We start from the raw sequence: 22,189 nt of genomic DNA, 5'->3' as shown, positions 1-22,189 counted from the left end.
TTCATATAAAGTTTTTATAAAAATGACAAAGCTAAATCATCTGTGGATTTTGATCAGATGTGACAAAAGAAAAAGGGCCAGAGACTGGTAGGTAGGTAGGTAGGTAATAGGTAGGTAGATCTGATAGATAGTTTAGCTAGCTAGACAGACAGACAGGTGAACTGATGGCCAGATGGATACTGAATAAGCCAAATGAGAGTTTAGCGAGTTCTGTTACAGCCGTCCAGCTCCACTGTAGAGTGAGAACAGCCACAGACCATACGTAATGGACTGAATGATATAGATGTGTCCCTCTGAAGTAGTTTTTCAGAATTAGGTGATTGGCCCCCCTTTAGTTTTGATAGTTGTAGATGTTTAAATAACACATTATCAATACCTTTTCTAGTTAATTTATGCTTCTCATTCTTTAGAGGCAACCAGTGTTTCATTCTATTTTAACTTTTCTTAACAAATGAGATTAATCTTGCCTATAGTTGGTTTTACACAGATGAATTCATACAAGATGTGCTATAGTAAAACTTACGTCATGCAGTCTGTCTCTTTGAACATTCTTGTCCTTGTAGACAATTAATTTCATCCCGTTTGTGGACTTGCTCTGTTGTAGGGCAGACACTTAACTGGTATAGAGCTGTGGCCTAGGGTGACTCTTCACCCAACATTTTAATTGAATTGCACCTGCATTCTAGCCAGTTAATCTTTTTTAATTTTAGTCATTATGGCTCTTGATTTGGTCCTAATTTGCCTTTTCCTGGTGACTTGTAATGATATTGAACACTTCAGTTTTTTAATTGAAAATAAAATTATAATATGTTCTGATTACAGTTCCCCTTCCCCACTGCCTCGCAGATCTTCCCGACTTTCCCACGTAAATCCATACCCTTTTGTTTCTATCTCATTAGAATACAAACAAGCATCTAAAGACATAAACAAGCCAGCATGGGACAAAACAAACAGGGAACAAAAAACAAAAAGAGAAGGAGCATACAGACACTGAGAACATGTTACTTTCATATATGTGTTGGTCTGTTTCTACTCTGTACAGTTTTCCTATAGTCTTTGTGTCTCTCTCTACCTATAAATTTAGTGCCTTATAAATTATTTTATAGATTACTTCTCCTTTAGAAATTACCTATAAAGTTTGAAATGATTTAATATTGTCTATGTAAAATATCATTCATTCAATAGACTGAACCTCCACTGAATACTCCAGAAAACAGGGAATATACTGCTGAGATAATGTTTGAGTCCTTCAATGTTCCAGGCCTGTACATTGCTGTGCAGGTAAGTGACTTATGCTTATTTAAGCTTGACGTGAACATTTCATCCAGGATTAATTTTCTCCTGAACCGTGCATATCTTTTCCCAGAAACCTTTACCATAATTCAAATCATACCACGCTTTCTTAAAGTGAAAATTTAGACACAGTAGTGCTGTGCTTGGCCTGACTTCCTCAGTGCTTCTCATTCACTTGCTTATATCTGCTCCTTTCTTTGGTGTGCAGTAGTCAATAAGATTTCTGTAGCCCAGTATATTAATATATGCATATTCTAGTTTGGGATCTAATTGTTTATTATTTTGTAGAAAATGATCACAAAACAGGATTTACCAAAAAAGTATATTTCAAAATGAAATCTCAAAATTTTTCTCTTTTTTCTTCTAACATTATGTGAAACTGTTCATTGTAAAACCTTTAAAAAATACTGTGTGGTGATAAACAGTCATTGTATTATTAAAATGATGTTTTTGTTGTTATTGTTAAAATAGAGTGAGGAGCCATGGCCTCAATCTCAGGAGTCTGAAGCCAAATGATTGTTGGGAGATTTGTTTGTTTGTTTTTGGTTTTTAATGGAGGATGGTGAACTAAATACCTTTTGGTTCCTTTCAGTATTACATTGTAAGTGGGCAAAGTTAGTTTGATCATTTGTTTTTAGTTACTACTCATATATTTTGATTTTAAGAAATTACCTTTTTTAAAAAATGATAATTCAGTTTATAAAAGTTACCCCCATCCCCACCCCCCCACCCCCTGGAAAGAATTGTTTTGTATTAGCCTTGATGAGATTCTTGGTAGGAAAAATGGTGTTGTGTGTTACTGGTTTTCTAGATAACTCAGGCTGTCTGGAAGTGCATGTGGCCTTTTTAGTTAAGTACTCGTATATGGACGGTGCTAAGTGCAGATAGCATTCAGAAACTTTTGAGTTTGAATTTTTAAGAGTAATGCTTGCTGGCTCATGAAGAGTAGAGCTTGGTAGTTTGTGGTAGTCTGGGTAGTGGTATTTAAGTTTGGAGAAGGTATTGGTGTGCTTGTTACATACATGTTTGTGTCACTCTTGTTGTTGTTTTTTTGTTTTTTTCCGGAGCTGAGGATGTTTGTGTCACTCTTGCTTGTGGCTCTAGGAAGAGAGTGTTCCTTTTAAACACTGAACTTTCTAAGTATCCTGATGCAAGGATATTAAGGGGCCCATAAATTGCAGAAAGTATGTAATGTCATTACAGGTTACTTCTGTAGACTTTCACCCCTAGTAACTCTTTAAAAGTTTATTTTGGTCTGTCTTACCTTTTAGGCTGTTCTTGCCTTAGCTGCATCCTGGACCTCAAGACAAGTAGGAGAGCGGACACTGACGGGTACAGTAATAGACAGTGGAGACGGAGTCACTCATGTTATTCCTGTGGTAAGTAAAAAAATTGCTAAAGAAAATGTGAAATAGTACACCTGGGGGTAAATGGTAGGAACTTGTGAGATCTTTACAAGACTCGAGGCTGTTTCTGGGCTATAATCATGGGCTGCATGAGGATCTGGAGGGTCTTAAGAACATCAACAGTGCTAAAAGGAGGCAAATGGCAGCTCCTTAGCAGGCTGTGCCCCAAAGTCATAGTTCCATTTGTAACTGATAAAGGTCCCAGAGCTGAGAACAGGGTTCTGGACCTCACGCAGTACATGTGGCACAATCAAGCCCAGATTTGACTTCACTTAAAGACCTAAAAAAGTAGCAGAGTAATCTGTGCTGATGGTCTCAGCTGGCATCATGGCTCATGTAGGGAAGAAGATGAGGACACACAGGCAGGAAAGTTCTTAGTGAGCACATGGCAGCTTCCAAGTATGGTGCACATTACATCTGTCAGCTACAGGCTTTCTGTGTGAATAGTTTGCCTATCCAGCAACCTCACAGAAATGGAATGATATACTCTGTTCTTTGTGACAGGCTGTGTTCACTTAGACTTAGGTTTCTGAAATTATTTATTATAGCACGTATGCTTCTTTATATTACCAAGTCCTAGTTTACTGGGTGGGTATATCACCTTTTGTTTAGGCTTTGGGTGTCTTGAATATTTTATTAGGATGTGCCTAGCTTTTCATAGCTTAGTGTAATGTGCTTGATAGTGCTTTGTGGTATCTAAAATAATTGTTGTGGGCTGATGAAGCCTTGGTAGGTAAGAGAGTTTGTTCTCTTAAGTATGAAGATCTGTGTTCAGATCTCTAGCACCCACATGAAAAGCAGGTCATAGCTGTACATGCCCAATCACAGCAGCAGGAAGCAGAGACGTAGTGTAATTTCAAGAACTCAGTGGCCTAACTAAAAACAGCAAGTGTCTGGTTCAGTCAGAGGCACTGTCTTGAGGCAATAGTAGATGAAGACACCTTGAATCCTGCTGCAGGCTTTGAGATGCTGGGATTTTAGGTATCTTGTCAAACATCTGGCTAAGAAATGGATCTTTTTTTTTTAATCAACTAATTTTTAGAAATATAATTTTAAAAAATCATTACACGGTAATGAGGTGGGGAATGCTTGTGCTTGGGCATTGTGAGTGGATTGGTTTTCTCTTTTCACTTTTATGCAGGTTATAGGGATTAAACTCTGGGTTTCAGGACTCAAAGCCAATGCTTTCTGCACTAAGCATCTTACCGACCTAGGAATACTAAAGTAAATGTGACCCCTTTCCCCCTGTGCATAGGCTGAAGGATATGTTATCGGCAGCTGTATTAAACACATTCCAATCGCTGGAAGAGATATAACATATTTTATTCAGCAACTGCTGAGAGACCGAGAAGTAGGAATCCCTCCTGAACAGTCCTTGGAAACTGCAAAAGCAGTGAAGGTAAGCTACACGTATTGTGCATCAGCTGGAGATGATGCCTAACTGTGATGGAGAGGAGTGCTCCTTACTACATCCTGTCATCAAAGCAATCCCGCTAAGTTGTTTCTCTGTATTTCTCACACGTAAATGGTTGGTGATCACCTGTCCTTTGCAAAGTCTATCAATTCTCTCAAATTGAGAAGGCTAGCATAAGAGTGTTTAAACATACACTTTTGTGATTGCTCCTTTTATTAAAAGTAAAGATTTATTTTACCCAGAAATTATTACATCACAGCTTACTCTGAAGTCTGTATTTTAATCCTAACAGTTTTCTCTTACTAAAATTGTTTTGACGTTGTAACTGGCTTGTTGAGCTCTGCGGGATAGATGCAGGATGTTACTCAAGTGATACGGAACATGACAGAAACTGTGATGGGTATATGAGGTATCTGATTAGATTTTGACAATATATGCTCTTACATCATTTGTGTCATGCATGCAGGCAAAATATTTTCCTTATTCTTTTTGTATTGTTTTTGGAATTTGTCATTTATCATCAGAGCTGATATTTGCATCTCTTTGTATGGCATTTGTAGACATGTCTTTGTTTTTTCAAGCTTTGACATGAAGATGCCTTGACTATTTCCTGTATATTAAAGAAACTACTAAATGGTTTCCGAACTTTATCACAAGTTGATAACCTAAAAACTAAATACGTGGAGCCAGGTTCATACCTTTAATCCCAGCATTTGGGAGCAGAGACAGGCAGAGCTCCAAATTTGAGGACAACTTAGTTTACATAGCAAGTTCTAGGATGGCTAACACTATAGAGAGAATCTCCATCTCATAAAAACAAACAAACAAACAAACAAAAAACCAACAACAAAAAATCCTCTAAACTACTAAATACATAAAAGTGTAATTAACACTATTTTTTAATTTCTTTGGGAAATCTATGGCATTAAAAGAAAGAAAGCAAACCAAAGGCCACTGAAAATTTAGATTTATTCCAATGTAGACTGCTTAGGCTGGACATCTTTAAAAAAACTTCTCTTAATGAAATTCCTACCCCTAAGATTTGGAGATAGATATGTGTGATGGTGTGAATATATTTGGCCCAGGGAGTGGCACTATTAGAAGTTGTGGTTTGTTGGAGTGGATGTGGCCTTGTTGGAGTAGGTGCGTCACTGTGGATGTGGGCTTTAAGACCCTCATCCTAGCTGCCTAGAAGCCAGTCTTCTTCTAGCAGCCTCCAGATGAAGATGTAGAACTCTCAGCTCCTCCTGCACCATGTATGCTCCCACCTTGATGATAATGGACTGAACCTCTGAACCTGTAAGCCAGCCCCAATTAAATGTTGCCCTTTATAAGAGTTGCCTTGGTCGTGATGTCTGTTCATAGCAGTAAAACTCTAACTAAGAAATTGGTACCCAGGACTGGGGTATTACTGTGATAGATAGGCCTGACCATGCTTTTGTTTGGAGGAATGTGCATTTTGGGACATTGGAAAGCAGTGGAGCTTAATGGACTGTCCTAGCGGGAATATGGAAAATTTTGTTACTGAGAGTGATTTGACCTGTGCAGACCTGGCCCAAGAGGTTTCAGTGGAGAAGAATTTTAATGTGTGGCTTAGAGACTATTTTTGTGGTAATTTGAAGAATGTGGCTGCTTTTTTCCCTTGTCTGAAGAGTCTACCTGAGATCAAGGTAAAGAGATTTATATTAATTCCATTGACAAAGGAAGTCTCTAAAAAGCCCAGCAGAGATTTTGATCTCTGGTTTAGTCTCCTGAAGTGCATTTTGAACAAGTGTAGCAAGTTTAGAAAGGAAAAATATAAAACATATGGTTCAAGTATTAAAGGGGCACCAGGAAGTGAAATGGAGCTGAATCCTGTGTTCAAAGATATTAAATTGAATTGAGGGAGTGGTGACCTTGGAACAAGATCCCACCTAGCTAAGTTTAGGTCTAGGAATGGTAGTGCAAGCCTGTAATCCCAGGAGACAAAGGCAATCAGATCTCTGAGTTCAAGGTCAGCCTAGGCCAGAGCAGGTTCTAGGTGAAGAAAAGCTTAAGTCTAGGCTTGGTGGTACATGGCATTTAATCCTAGCATTCAGGGCACAGAGCCATGGGGGCCAGGGAGTGGAATGTGATGGTTTGTATATGCTTGGCCCAGGGAGTGGCTCTATTAGAAGGTGTAGTCTTGTTGGAGTAGGTGTGTCACTGTGGATGTGGACTTTAAGACCCTCATTCTAACTCCCTAGAAGTCAGTCTTCCACTAGCAGCCTCCAGATGAAGATGTAGAACTCTTAGCTCTGTCTGTACCATGCCTGCCTAGATGCTGCCATGCTCCCAATTTGATAATAGACTGGACCTCTGAACCTATAAGCCAGCCCAAATTAAATGTCCTTTAGAAGACTTGCCTTGGTCATGGTGTCTGTTCACAGCAGTAAAATCCCAAGACAGTATATAAGATAATGAGACTGCCCTTTTGTCCTAGGATTCTTTCCTTTTGCTAGGGGATTGAGACAGGTCTCACTATGTAGTCCTGGCTGGCCTCCAACTTACAGAAGATCCTTCTGTCTCTGCCTTCTCAATGCTCTTGATTAAAGGTTTGCAACACCATAATGCCAGATCATGACAGCCTTTTATATTTTTTTATCTGTGGTAAAATTGTGGTTACTTTGAAAAGAGTCCTTGGTGTTCAGAATTACAGAACATTGTACATGTTGCTCAAAAATTGATAGATAGAAGCAGTAGGACATAGTCAGGTAATTATGGGTGGTAATTCAGTCTTTCAGGCAAGAGCAGAGTAGCTTACATTTTTCTGTTTCTTTCTTTACTCATACCTTGATCAGAATCAATTTTGTTCTTAATAGGCATAAAGGATCTATGTTAATTTGTGTTGGTTATAGGTATTCTCTTTGCATTTGTGCTTTTTGATTTTTCCTTTCTAGAACATTCTATTCTGTTACTGAGATTGTAGGTGATGGTAGATGTTGAAGATTTTAGTTTATGTTTTTATAAAGTAACATTAAAATAGTTAAGACCAAGTCTAGTCGTTCAGATTTTAGTTGTGTTAATAGATGAGGTCAGAAACTATGTGGATGCACCATTCATTTGTACCACAACAATATGATATTCTAGTATTAAAATTTCACATATCAAAATTACTTAATTATATATTTTCATTTGATTGTTTGCCTGATATACTATGCACTATCTTTTTTTAAAAATTTTACCTAAAACAAGAGAAAAATACTTTTATTTATTTACTTTTAAGGAGCGCTACAGTTATGTCTGCCCAGATTTAGTAAAAGAATTTAACAAGTATGACACTGATGGGTCAAAGTGGATCAAACAGTACACCGGAGTCAACGCCATCTCAAAGAAGGAATTCTCCATTGATGTTGGCTACGAGCGATTTCTGGGACCGGAGATCTTTTTCCATCCAGAGGTAATGCTTGGTAGTTTTAAATGGATCGCTTTGAAACAAACAGCAAAAAGTCAGAAGAAATTCAGAGAGAAACACTCTCAGAAACTTTCTTTAATGTTCTAAAGCACCATAGTGAATAATTTCTACTCTATACCCAACCCCTGCCTACCCCCACCCCACCTAAGAAGAGGTTTCTGGTAAAGCATCCTTGTCTGTACAAACCCTGCCTCGTTAATCTTTATGTGTTTGGGGAGAGCTGAGGTTGTGAAGAGCAAGGCAAAGGGTAGCCTTTCAAGTTTGTAACAACTTAAACCCTGGGAAAGATTCCAGAAAACCCCTGTCCCTACTGTACAGTGACTGTGTGTAGAATCTAAGGAACATAATGACTGCCATAAAATAAGAAAATAGATGCTTCTGGTAATCTTTAATAATAAATTCTTCGGGTAACTTGGTATTAGAATTTAACTTTACTAGAATTTTAATATTCAGTACCCACTTATTCAGCATCAAGAACAGTTATTTTTGATTATTGCTCTTTTCTAACACCTAGTATCTGCTGTGACTTTCATGGTCTCAGATTAAGTATTGACTATTGAAAGCTGAAATTATTTAATCTTACTCTTTTGAGTTTGGAAAATAAGAAAAGTAGTTAAATGAGAGTAGTTGCTGTAACAGATAGACATACCTGTTGAGTTTATTAGAAACAGCACGAGTCTGCTTGGGAGAATCAGGAAATTTCTCAGAGGGATTATTAACACATGAAGTCAGCCCAACAGTTGGGTGGGTAACTATCTTACATGCTAGAGAACTTAGAGTGTGTGGAAATGTCACATGGAGATGTGTGTGTGTGGGGTTTTGTATGAGCACAGTAATTTGAATTGAATTGGAAGCAGATGCGTTTGTTGTAGTTTTTCAGGTAAATAAATGTCTGTGTCATGGAGAAAGGAGGAGAAACAAAATGGGGGTTTTATGATTTAGTAGATACTTAGATGTGAGGGAATGTGGGTTGGCTTCAGAGTAAGTAATAACACCAGAGCACGTGAGCCTCTGGAAACTTCAACTTAGCTGTGCATGGTGCTGCAGTTTGGTAACCTTGTCACTTCAGAAACTAAGACACAAGAATCCAGAGTTTGAGGCCATCTTGGGCTCCACAGTGTGACCTTTTTCTCCCCAAAACCAAACCAGACAGCAGAGCTGGAGTGCTAGGGATTTGCAGCCTTGATTCCTCCTACCACCCCTTTAGGCATTTTTTAATTGACTTTGAGCTATGGAACAAAACTGTCTCTTCTCTTCTGCTCTTGTCCCTGTGTGTTCCCTTTGTACCCTGATACTTCTTTAGCATGCGAGTCAAAGTCAGTCACTTCTTCTGTCTGCTTGAGTACCTATCCTGTGACTTCTAACACTCTCTGTTTACTTTCATTACTGTTAGGGAGGATAAAAATAGCTCAGGAAGCTGTTTTCTGAAGAATGGTTTATTCTTAAGAATACATTAAGCAGACGTCTTGATGAGGAGAAAGCATTTGATGGCTTCCTATGGAGAATTGGAGTTGACTATGGGACTCTGTGCCCTTGTCTCCTCCTGCCTCAATTTCTAAGCTCCCAGCTGTAGTTAGTTCTCTGTGGGAAAGGGCCATTGTTATAGAACAACGTCGTCTTTGTTGTTTGAAGTCACTGATAACTTATGTATACGGAGGGTCTGCACATTCTCAACAGCCTTATCTTTGGGTTGTCTCTGTGTTTTAGATTTTTTTTTTCAATTAAAAACTCTTTACCAGTGATTTTAATTTGGTGAGAAAAAATTAGATGAGTATAGTTAGTTCACTGTAGTCTCCCAGAATAGAGCGTGTGTGTGTGTGTGTGTGTGTGTGTGTGTGTGTGTGTTTTGTAGAAAATGTGTCACTTCCCAAGTGAATATTTGAGATTCCTTCTGTGTTCCAGTTTCTCTGTCAATTGAAGTATTCATTCATTCATTTTTTCTAATTTGGACTAGATGAATGAATGAATGTTTAACCTATCCAAGATTTGAACACTGACGATAAAATAAATGAAAGATGAAAGGATTTACTTTTGTTTTTTATTACAGAATTTTTTTTTTACAATATATTTTGATCATAATTCTTTCCCCTCCCCTAACTTACCAGCTCCTTTTCCCAGCTCCCTATTGATGAAACTTCATAGTGGAACTCATATCCTGCCCCCTCTCAGCCTTTCTGTCTCTGTTTCTTCTCTCTCTCTCTCTCTCTCTCTCTCTCTCTCTCTCTCTCTCTCTCTCTCAAAAAAAAAAAAAAAAAAAAAAGAAAAAAAAAAGAAAAACCAGTAAGGTAAAAAGTACACAATAATACACGAAGTCTAAAGTCAACGTCAGTTTTCTGTTGGCCGCCTGAGCATGGGGCCTGCCCTATACCCAGCGACCTAGTGACCCAGCTGACTTTCCCAGTAGCTATCAGTTACTGCAGTGTTTCTTACCAAGGGGTGGGAATCGGTGTATCCTTCTCCGTGCTGTAGTTTGTCTACTTTGAGCTTGTGACCGTCTTGTGTGTGCTGCGCAGTCTCTAAGTTTTGTGTGTGTCATTATTTCTGTGGTGTCTGGAAGACACTGCTTCCTTGGAGTCAGTCAGCACCTTTGGCGCCTGTTCTTTCAACCTTCTCTTTTCCCCAATAGTTCCCTGAGCCTCGAGGGCAGAGCGTGATGCAGATATCCTGCTGAATATTTATTTTTGATCAGCTAAGTTCACCACAAATATTAGAAAGAAACGGTTTCTTTTAGAAGGAGTGTATTTGGAACTTTGAATTTTTTTTTAAAGAAAATTCAAAGCCATTTTATACTTTAAATTTATGAACATACTCCTACCTATAAGACATGGGGTGTGGTATTTATTTGATACGTTCAGTCTACCCGGATAATCCTCCCTTAATAGTCTCTTAGAACATTCTCAACAGCTGTGTGCTGCTGAGACCTGACCCAGGAACAGTTAGACTAGTACCGAAAAGGAGGCTGAAGGGGTGGCCGAGTATTAGTTTTGGGAACCACTGTTGAATTTATTAAATTTTTGAGAAACTTGTAATATTTTATTTTTAACCTGTTCAATAGTGTTTTGTTGTTCTTTATAAAATATCCATTGCTTCTTTATTATATATTAATCTGATTTTCTTTTTTCTTAATTCCATTTTTATTTATATGGCTCTTTTGCCTGCATGCACATCTATGTCCTACTTCCCTACTTTGTGCCCATGGAAAACAGAAGAGGGCTTTGATCACCCAGACCTGGAGTCATGGATGGCTTTGAGCTGCCATGCATGTGGGTCCTGGGGTTCCTCTAGAAGAACATCCAGTTCTCTACTACTGAGATATCTCTCCAGCTCCAAATACCTAAATTTTTTAAATTTGTATTTATGGACGTATGTGAGTATACTCGGATGCAAGTACCTGCCAAGGCCAGAGTTGGATCTTCTAGAGGTTGAAACCTGAACCTAAAGACAGTTGTGAGCTTCCCAACACAGGGACTGGGAACTGAACTCAGGTCCTCTGTAAGAGAAACACATACCTTTAACCACTTGTCACTATTCTGATTTTCATTTGGGGATTCTGTATTGTAGTGGGGGTAGGCCCTTTATGCCAACAGATAGATAGGCCCAAGTTAAACTTTAATTCTTTCTGTACCAGAATTTCCATGGTGGATACAGAGTACAGGAACTTGTAGTTTTGTAAAGTTTTGCTTTTGTGCATTCCTGATTAAAAACTAAAAGCTGGAAGTTTTGTCCATACCTGTAATCCCAACACTCAGTAGGTTAAGGTAGAAGGATTACTGAAAATTGTAGGCCAGCCTAAGCTTCGTAGCAAGAATGTGGGTCAGTAAAAATCAGAAGGAGAGAGAGTGCTATGTAAAGGATGCTGACACAGCTGCAGTGTGCACAGCCCTCCTCTGGCCTTTTGCTCACAGTATGGCAGAGAGATGAGCAAGATTATGGGAAAGGTTAACAATGTATGCATATGAGTATGTGTATGTGGCTGTTTCAGGTAAATATTAGAGAGGTCAAAGGACAATGAAGAGACTACTAGTTCTGCCTTAATGGTGCAAGGGTTTCGTAGAAATGAATGCAATAAAAAGGATTTTTCTGTCAAATTGTTACTTTCTTTCTAGATTTGGGAAATTAATTTTTGCTTTTTTTTTTTTTTTTAAAGAAAACAAAATAAACTAAAACCAGTGCCAGGTTCTGAAGGTAAAGTATTATCATGAGCTTATTAAAGCACAGTGCTTTGAGTACTAAGGGCTCTTCAGTGTTTGCAGCTGAAAGCCAACAAAGACTGTATGCAGTCAAAAATGCCATCTCAGACAGTAATGTCTCAAGTTCTAGTTTGGATTCTTTCACAGTTAGCCTGCCTCTGACTGCATGTGAGCTTGTCTTTAACTGACGTCTAGAATCACTGACTCTTTTTCTTCATCTGTTGATAAAGTTCTTGAGAATATTATAAAGTACTGAATACTGAACTATTGCTCCTAAGGGAAGAAAAGGGCTAGGTCTCTGTCAGTCCCTCATCATGTTTTCTTCATCCTGTCTGTGTATACCTCTGGCCTCTGTGTTTCTCTGTTTGAACTAATTGCCATCCGTGCTGCTATCTTATGTCTGAAGGATGCTGCCTAACTGGCACTTTGTTGGAAGACACACCCCCTAGACTTCTTCCTAGACATGTGGACTACACAGCAGCACCGTGCCTTAGATAGTGATCTACACACCAGGATCACCAGTCATAGTAGGAAAAACACTAACCCTAAATGACTGAAAAGGACATGTATCGATTGTGTGACAGCTAAAAAAGACGTAGTTCCTGTTCGGTTTCAACCAGGAACATTCACACTTGGTCTGCCTTCTTCCTGTTTTGCTCTGAACATCGCCCAAAGATCAAAAGTGAACACCCCGGCCTGTCTATTGGAGATACTGCAAAGAAACTGGGGGAGATGTGGTCTGAGCAATCTGCCAAAGATAAACAACCGTATGAGCAGAAAGCAGCTAAACTAAAGGAGAAGTATGAAAAGGATATTGCTGCATACCGTGCCAAGGGCAAAAGTGAAGTAGGAAAGAAGGGTCCTGGTAGGCCAACAGGCTCAAAGAAGAAGAATGAACCAGAAGATGAGGAAGAGGAGGAGGAAGAAGAAGATGATGAAGATGAAGAGGAGGAAGATGAGGATGAAGAATAAGTATCTGTCCTAAAGTGTGGAGTATATGTGCTCAGGCAATTATTTTGCTAAGAATGTGAAATTCAAGTGCAGCTCAACATTAGCTTCAGTATAAAAACTGTACAGATTTTTGTATAGCTGATGAGATTCTTTGTAGAGAAAATACTTTTTAAAAAGGGTTTGTAGCTTTTTCAGGGGCTACAACGTACAGTTAGATTTAAAGCTTTTGATGTTGAATGTTTCTAAATATTTAATGGTTTCTTTAATTTCTTATGATAGCAAAAAAAAAAACTTCATAGGAATTTGTATTACCAGTAAAAGAATTTTTTTTTTAGGATGTTGCATTTTTGTTTTTTTTTTTAAATTTGTAATAAAATAATGTATATTACTTGCAAAAAGAAAAAAAAAAAAAAAGAAAGTGCGGCTGCCCTGTGTATGCGGAACTAAGTGTCACTGCTCACATGAGGGTTACAGTTCAGTTTGCAGATGCAGACTCTAATGACAGGGGGTGCAGTATCTTCTGCTGGACTGTTGGTGGCTGTTCACCTTTTTATAGATTTTACTTTATGTGTGCGAGTGTTTCGTAGCATGTATGTCTGTGCACCATATATGTGCCTATTGCCTGTGGAGGTCAGAAAAGGACATTAGATCCCCTAGAGCTGGAATTAAAGGAGGGAGCCAGTGTGTATGTTCTGGAAACAGGTGCTCTGCAAGAACAGGTACTTTATATTTTTGAGCAGTCTCTCTAGCACGTTTCACTGTGGTGAAGTTTCACATAAAGTCTAGAGGTCAGAGTTCCCTTTGGGAACTTTGGAAGAAGAGCCAATGGTGTGTGGCTCTTTGAATCTTTGTTAGCTGTTACAAGATTGTTTTCCAGATGGTAATTTTTAAAAAGTTTTCACATTTTTTCTTTATTGCATATTTTTTTATTTACATTTCAAGTGTTATCCCCTTTCCCAGTTTCCCCTCCAGAAACCCACTATTTCCCTTTGCTTCTGTGAGGGTGCTCCCCAACCCAGTCACCTACCGACTCCCTCCCACCTCCAGATGGTAATTTTGATATTCAGGTATTCTCTTAGCTGTGTACAGAAGTTCTTACTATGATGTCTACTGTCTCATAGAATAAGCATGGCTTTCTTTCTTTCTTTTTTCTTTTCTTTTCTTTTTTTTTGTTCCATCTTTATTAACTTGCGTATTTCTTATTTACATTTCGAGTGTTATTCCCTTTCCCTGTTTCTGGGCCAACATCCTCCTAACCCTTCCCCTCCCCTTCTATATGGGTGTTCCCCTCCCAACCCTCCCCCCATTTCTGCCCTCCCCCTAACAGTCTAGTTCACTGGGGGTTCAGTCTTGGCAGGACCCAGGGCTTCCCCTTCCACTGGTGCTCTTACTAGGATATTCATTGCTACCTATGAGGTCAGAGTCCAGGGTCAGTCCATGTATAGTCGTTAGGTGGTGGCTTAGTCCCTGGAAGCTCTGGTTGCTTGGCATTGTTGTTCATATGGGGTCTCGAGCCCCTTCAAGCTCTTCCAGTCCTTTCTCTGATTCCTTCAACGGGGGTCCCGTTCTCAGTTCAGTGGTTTGCTGCTGGCATTCGCCTCTGTATTTGCTGTATTCTGGCTGTGTCTCTCAGGAGAGATCTACATCCGGCTCCTGTCAGCCTGCACTTCTTTGCTTCATCCATCTTGTCTAATTGGGTGGCTGTATATGTATGGGCCACATGTGGGGCAGACTCTGAATGGGTGTTCCTTCAGCCTCTGTTCTAAACTTTGCCTCCCTATTCCCTCCCAAGAGTATTCTTGTTCCCCTTTTAAGGAAGGAGTGAAGCATTCGCATTTTGGTCATCCTTCTTGAGTTTCATGTGTTCTGTGCATCTAGGATAATTCAAGCATTTGGGCTAATATCCACTTATCAATGATTGCATACCATGTGTGTTTTTCTGTGATTGGGTTACTAAGCATGGCTTTCTTATTTTAATTGAATCTCGCCTGACTTCTGTCCTCAGTAGCTTTAGTATGGTTGGCCACCAGGGTCCTTTCACTCCTGAGATAGACTGTTATTATTGACTTGAGCATTACACTAACAAAATGTTAACATAACAATCCTACATCTCATATATAAAATTTACTTATTTTTCAGTTTGCTAATCCAGATTTTACACAACCTATCTCAGAAGTTGTAGATGAAGTCATTCAGAATTGCCCCATTGATGTCCGGCGTCCTCTCTACAAGGTTAGTATTTACAGCAAAAACTAGAGTTTAAAGTTTTCTTTTCATAATATTTAATAGCATATTTTAAAACTTTTATTCTAACTGTTCATTGTTAAATATTAAAGAATTGTGTCTTAGAAAGGACACAACTGAATTCTTGTATATTTGTTTCTAGATTGTTTCTCTTTTAAAATAAAGGTCATAATTCTTGTTTTTGTTTTTTTTTCTTCCAACACAGAACATTGTCCTCTCTGGTGGTTCAACCATGTTCAGGGACTTTGGACGTCGTTTGCAAAGAGATCTGAAGAGAACTGTAGATGCCAGGCTGAAGTTGAGTGAGGAGCTGAGCGGTGGCAGATTGAAGGTTGGTTCTCGCAAGCATTGACAGATGTGCAAGGCCCCTTGCTATCGCAGCCTGACAGGAACAGTGCAGGCTTCCCACTTAGGAGCACTACAACTAGCAGAGCACATGTTGTGCTGGCAGGCGGCTACTGTCCCTGGGATCATGGATGCAGTCTGTCATTTGGTACTTTGACCTGTTTTGAGCTGTGTTGAGTAATGATAACACGTCACAGCTCAGGCAGACTGTTGAGTAATAACACGTCACAGCTCAGGCAGACTGCATGTGCAGGTGGTTTTCATGTTTGCTTTCTTCTTCAACCAACCAATTCTCCCGACACACATCACTCTCCACTGTGTGAAAGGCTGTGTTTCACAGACACAGTTTTAAATCTGTGTAGCAGGGCCTGGTAAGAGATGGCTTGTACACACTCAGTGACTTGAGTTTGATCCCGGGAATCCACGGAAAGGTGAAAGAGAAGCAGCTTTCAGTGTTATCCTCTGACCTCCTCACGCACACCATAACACATACACACACACCATCCACACACAAAACAAATAACAAGTAATTTCTAAAGAAAAGTTTAAATTCGGGGTTTGGGGAACTCATACATTGATGATGTGCACAAGGTGCGGCTGTTGACCTGAGGCATATTTCACCAGTTGATTTAAAATGATCTGAAAACAGAATAAAGCGAAAAACAAAAGAAAACAAAAAACAATGGTATATTATTCAGTCCTGCGTCTGAATATACATTCGTTCCTTCTCCCCCTCCTTCTCCTTCTCCTCCTCCTCCTTCTCTTTCTCCTTCATATGTGCGTGTAACATATACGTGCCTATGTGCATGCATTCACACATTGTGATCAAAAGATAACTTGAATGAGTTGGTTTGATCCTTTTACTATGTGGGTTCTATGGCAAACTCAGATTGGTGACAAATGCCTTTTATAAACACTGAGCCGTCTTGATGGCCCCACATACTCCAGTTAAGGAACTCTAGGAAGCTTTGGTTTGCTTAGTGTTTCCTAGCCTGAACATATTTGAGGAACACAGGCTATTTATTTTCTGCACTTTGTCTTGGTGTGGGTCTGTTTGGTATTCCTTGTGGTTGGGTGCGCTTGGTGGTCACATCAGAATCAGTATCATATCAGTTTTACTGTGTTTTATCAGAGGATGCATGAACTGTTCCACCTATTAACCGTAACACGTGGTAGAGTGCTTCCTGCCGGCTCTCTCCTGTGTGTGTAGCTGCTAACTTTGCATTTCCATGTGTAGACGGAGGCCTATCAGGCCGTGTAGCTGTTCTGTTCTTCTTCAAACTTTTCAACCAGCAGTTTTAGCATTCATTGTTGTTTTCCTAAAATAGTTGTGGCTGCTGAAATAGTTGCCACAGTATAGTTAGTTTGTTTCTGTCTGCCTTGGTTTTACCCCATGTATGTCTCCTTTTATGTATTTTATTTGTATGTTTAGTATTTAATTATACATGGTTTATGGGGTACGTGTGATAATTCCGTACATGTGTGCTGAGCAAGTTGTAAGATCAAAGGTTATAGCATTTGTTTCTTTGAACACATATCATTGTGTCTGGAGCTTTCAACTCCTGTGTGGTAGCACAAATAACGGCTGTGCTGAAAAGGGCGGTCATCTCCATCTGCTGGTCCGTCTTGCTTTCTCGGTGGTCCACATCCACTCTGTAGACAATCCCAGGGCCTGAGTCATGTCACTTGGACTTTATAATCATTATTTTTGTGTATGTACATTTATGCTTAATTGATTGAGAAATTGGTCCTTGAATTTACTGTTGAAATGATGCTATTGTGTCACTTTTTAGCCCAAGCCTATTGATGTACAAGTTATTACACACCACATGCAGCGGTATGCAGTCTGGTTTGGAGGATCAATGCTGGCTTCCACGGTGCGTAAAATTACCTGTAAATTGTTATGCTTTAGATGGAAGAATAAGGGACTTAAAATTGTGTGTGTGTGTGCGCGTATACACATACATGCACACACAGTATTTATATTTGGAAGTTATTTTACTTTTTTCTTTTTCTTACCTTTTCCTTACTAGAAATTATATACTTCAGAGTGAGCTTTTATACTGTATTTTAATCTTTATTATAGGGAAAATTCTTTTAAATGTGTAGACATAATATTCACTCGAAGGTTATCTTATTTCTGTTTACCTAAACATATCAAGGAAAACATTAGATTTCATTGCATAGGAAGTATAATGTTTGAAACAGAATAAAGGGAATTATTCTAGAATCCATTTCTTTACAGACCAAAACATGCTCCCTTAGAACAAGTTCTAATATATTCGTATAGTAAGTATTTGTGCTGTCATGTTCAGGCATCGGCTATTAAAGAATTTTTTAATATAAATTACTAGATTTACAACATTGGATATAAAACCATTTAAAACAAGTAAAGAATTTTTTCTCTTTTAATTTAGTCCTGCAGTTGTGCTGCGTTGTGAGGCGTGTGTGATTGCCCTTTGGATTATAGTCTTGCACCAAGTGAAAAGGGCGGGCACACACATCCTTACAGCTCGCCCTTGCTTCTGCTCCCCTAGGCTCTTGCTCTTCTTCAGATTCTTTTCCCAATCTAAATCTAGATTTCCCAGTGGAAAAGCCCAGCAGAACAGACTAATGTCAGAATCCCGCAGAGACACACGTTGACTGAACAGTGGGATGGGAATTAATGGCCCTGGACTTCCGGCTGATTTCTCTCTCCTAGACTTTAATCTTGGTTTCTAGAGTTCTGAGCCTTGTCCAAAAGGCATGAGTTGACTGATAAATATTGTACATTTAACATCCGTTTAAAGTAACTCTTTTACAGACTTTTGGAAAATAGGATACTTTGACCTCTAACATGCATTGTTTTGTTTTGTTTTCAGCCTGAGTTCTACCAAGTATGCCACACCAAAAAGGATTATGAAGAAATCGGACCTAGCATTTGTCGTCACAATCCAGTGTTTGGAGTCATGTCCTAAAGTTGACTTCTTGTTCATTGAGGTTAGGGAGATGGAAACAAGATAATCTTTCTGATGACCTGTTTTTGTCTGAGTGGATGGTTCTGAGGTTTTTAACCAAACATGATCATACAGGAATATTTAATGATGAGTGTGTCAACATGCAGATGTAGAAGAGAGCCAAGACGATCTTTTCCTTTAGGTTGAATATTTGAATCTTATGTGTATCAAAAAAGAAATGGGTTTTAGTTCTTTCTGTGCCCTGATATTTTGTATACTCCTGACTTCCCCAGTGTGCTGGCTCTGAGGGCGTGTGGAGAGCTCTGTAATGCCTGGTTGGGCACTGCTGAGGGGCCTGCCGAGCTTGTTTCTATTTCATACTTTTTATACTTTGTGGAAAAAGTCAACGGAAAACTATAGTATTGGAGGGAACCAGTGTGACCAAGGAAAAGATGATTTCAACAAGCAGCCTCATGGGACTTGGCGTGCACTCTGGGTTCCAGTTATCTCGAGCTGCTCCACCCCTCCCCAGCCCAACGGTTCTCTCTGCAAACGCTTGGATCTAAGAAGCTAGTCTCCTGGGTTAGCTGATGCCTGCCCTGCTTTCTGGTTACTTACATTCTGTTTCTTGCTTTAAAAGAAAGACAAGACTGTTGGACCAGTATTGCAATTCTGTAGAGTCGTTTCTTATTAAAACAATAATGTGATTACCAAAATTGGCATATTTAAGGCCTAATGCCATTCTAATAAAGGCAAAAATTTCTTTTTACTACTTGTTTCAGGCTCTTTGGTCTCTTTATAAGTTAACTAACAATGCCTATTTTCTTCAAATTCTGCAGTAGCTCTTTAAAAAGCACAGTGGTTGGATAGCAAGCTGACTTTTTTATGTGCTCTGTACAAATAATTGTGAACTTTTAATATGTTGAGTGCTTTCATTTTGATAACTGGATCTCCATTTGATATTTCATTTGTATAACTCATTTGCAGTCTGAATTTTTTTTAGTGCCAGTCCCTGACATATCATGAAAAGTTCGTTTTCTTTGCATTTTCAAATATCTGGATCATGAAGAAAAGTGATGACAATAAATTAAAATTGAATTACCCTTCCTGATGTTTTTCCTTCGTGCAGTGGAGTTCAACTGGCTGTCTACATGTTTGATAGGATTTTTATGTTTGGAGAAACAGTGGCATTTGTTTATTAAGTCTCTGGCATGCGTGTGGTAGAGAATTTGTGAACATAAGATTTTACCAGTTATTTATAGAACAGCAAGTGGGTTATGTTTTAAAATCATGAAACACTTGAAGCAGCACCATCAGGAATAATACCATAATAGACAAAACAATGGAATTAGGAATGCCGCCATTACGTGCCCTTAAAGAGCTTTTGGGGTCTGTTGCAATAAATCTACAGAGACAAACTTGGGGACTGAGCCTTAATTCTTACGTGGAGTATATTGGGGTATTTATAATTTTACTATTTACCTGAGAATGATAGGCTGTAAGAAGCTGAATCATGGGGTTGGGGATTTAGCTCAGTGGTAGAGCGCTTGCCTAGCAAACGCAAGGCCCTGGGTTCGGTCCCCAGCTCCGAAAAAAAGAAAAAAAAAAAAAAAAAGAAGCTGAATCATGAGTTTCATGTGCATGTTCCAAAAGCCCTCTGGTGTTACCATTTCTGGCCCTATAATAATATGTACTCGATATAAAAGAATGAGCTGCAAGGCTGGAGAGGCGTCTCTGTGCTCAGAAGCACTTGTGTTCTTTCAGAAGCCACTCCTTTAGGCCCCAGCACCCACGCTAGGTGGCCAGCAGCCTGCAACTCCAACTCCAGTTCTAGGGAACATGGCACCCTCTTTGGGCCTTTGAGGACAACAGGCAGAACACATGCAGTGGTACATACCTACTTCTAGTCACATAAAAAAACAACTTTACATATACCCTTGTGGGGGGCGGGTAATCTAGAATGACAAATTTAAAAAAGCATGTCCTCTAACTTTATGAGAAAACTTGTCAGAAACTTTAGGTCTAGGCTTGTTGGAGGACACAGGAAGACCTGGGCTTTGCTGTTTCCCAGAATGCATTTTGTCTGTGTCTGCGGAGAAGTAAGCTATACCATGGTTGATGTTTATCTTGTGCGTCTGAAGGAGCACTTGTACCTGTGTGCATGCAGGAATGCCAGGAGGCAGTAGGTATCGTCTGAGCACTCTGCACCTCTTCCTTTTGAACAGCGTCTCTCCCTGAACCTGAGACCCAGGTTCTCTTTCCTAGGTAGGCTGGAAGCCAACGAGCCCTAACAGTTGTCCTGTCCCCCTCCACTCTGTCCTTTTTGAAGGTGGGATTACAGATATACTAGCATTTCCATGGGTGCCTTTACTCACCAAATCATCCCACCAGCTCCCACAGACGTATTTTGACTCCCTACTACGGTCCAAGCTTTGTACATGAAGACTAGGAAGCATTCTGACCTCAGCTTAGAGGCTGTAGTAGCAGTCGTGCTCAGAAGTTATTATCTCTGATGTGTCACTCTATTTTAAAAACATTCTCTGGGTTATAGCTGTTCCTAAGTAGGTCACGTATTTGGTACTCTACTTGAAATCCGCCTTCAGTTCTAGCCTTCTCTAGACTATCGGCTGGAAACAGACCAGCCCTTGTCTTCATTCCATTTCCTGTTACAGTCAGAAAAATACCCTGGAACATAGAGCTAAAGGAAGGAAGGGTGTATTTGGCTCACCGATCCATGGCACTCTTGCAAGGAAGGCAAGGTGGTAGGAACCTGAACAATCTGGTCACATCCTGTCCAGTCAGAACCAAAGGCATGCACACACGCACTCGTGCTTCAGGGGTTGCGGCACAGGTGATGCTGAAGTGTATCATGGTGTCAAACACTGAACCACCACGGCCCTTTCGTTCACATTTGTCTGAGCAGCACTTTTTGCACTTATTTCCCATAAAATTGAAGCTGGTGTTGCTTGGGGGCACTGAGCACGGGTAAATGGATTTGGATGCTTGCTTCTTTCCTGAATAGGAAATTGCTTCATAAGCCCATTGCATTTTCATCTAACCGTTAGGATTCTAGCACTTTCTTTTTCGTCTTCGTGTAGACATAATGTGTACATGTTTGTACATGTACATGAGTCTGGGGTGCATGTGTCAGGGTCTGTGTGTGCACGCACGGAGGTCAGAGGATAACCTTAGATGTTAGTCTCACTCTTGACCTTGTTTAAGACTGTTCTATGCTTTGCCACTCCAGGCTAGCCCAAGAGCCTTTTCCAGGGACTCCTCTGTCTGTTTCCCACCACTCCAGATGAGTGTTAATGGTCCTGCTGATACTACTGCATCTGGCTTTACGTGTGTTCTAGGGACTCAAACGTGTCCTTGAGTTTGATCGCAAGCACTCCTACCTACTGCGTTATCTCCCTGGCTTGAATTCTGCTATTTACATTGGGGTAGCTACTTATCTTCAACCCACATCACAAGAAATTACTTTTTCCACAGTGTGTGCTAAGAGGTAGGAGTGGCGGCTATAGCTGCTGAGCTTAGTCCTCCCTCTGCCAGCTGCTTAGCTTGTCCCCTCCCCCTCACCAGCTGCTGAGCTTAGTCCTCCCCCCACCAGCTGCTGAGCTTAGTCCTCCCCCCAACCAGCTGCTGAGCTTAGTCCTCCCTCTGCCAGCTGCTAAGTTTGTCCCCTCCCTCCCACCAGCTGCTGAGCTTAGTCCTTCCCCCCCACCAGCTGCTGAGCTTAGTCCTCTCCCCCACCAGCTGCTGAGCTTAGTCCTCCGTCTGCTAGCCACTGCTATTCCCAAATGCTGCAAACCTAAAGCAAGTGAATTCACAGCTACCAGAATGATGTCTCTTCCTACTTGAAGGATATATGATTTCAGAGGAAATGGAGGTGTTCCTTAGACTCTTATACACAGAATTATTGGTTAGCATTTGGAATGACTAACGTGACAGTCTTCCAGATGCTGGGCACACGATAG

The 22,189-nt window shown here is 40.0% G+C and overlaps 1 protein-coding gene across 2 annotated transcripts in view; it reads left to right on the top strand.

Annotated features, from left to right (window-relative positions):
* Actr3 (actin related protein 3) overlaps window positions 1-19,315 on the top strand; it is a 42,144-nt gene extending 22,829 nt beyond the window's left edge. The window contains exons 6-13 of one of the 2 annotated variants that reach the window (XM_087581741.1): window positions 1,186-1,281; window positions 2,565-2,672; window positions 3,955-4,098; window positions 7,358-7,531; window positions 14,827-14,919; window positions 15,137-15,262; window positions 17,070-17,153; window positions 18,138-19,315. In XM_087581741.1, the coding sequence (XP_087437867.1) occupies window positions 1,186-1,281; window positions 2,565-2,672; window positions 3,955-4,098; window positions 7,358-7,531; window positions 14,827-14,919; window positions 15,137-15,262; window positions 17,070-17,153; window positions 18,138-18,233 (921 nt within the window). In that variant the 3' untranslated portion in view covers window positions 18,234-19,315. 2 annotated transcript variants of the gene reach the window in all.
* Window positions 19,316-22,189: the final 2,874 nt, after the last annotated feature.

This window comes from Rattus norvegicus, chromosome 13, assembly GCF_021556685.1.
Source record: "Rattus norvegicus strain SHRSP/BbbUtx chromosome 13, alternate assembly SHRSP_T2T, whole genome shotgun sequence".
Lineage (NCBI taxonomy): Eukaryota > Metazoa > Chordata > Mammalia > Rodentia > Muridae > Rattus > Rattus norvegicus.
The sequence above is the reverse complement of the archived record's forward strand: the minus strand, read 5'-3'. Positions and strand labels throughout refer to the sequence as shown.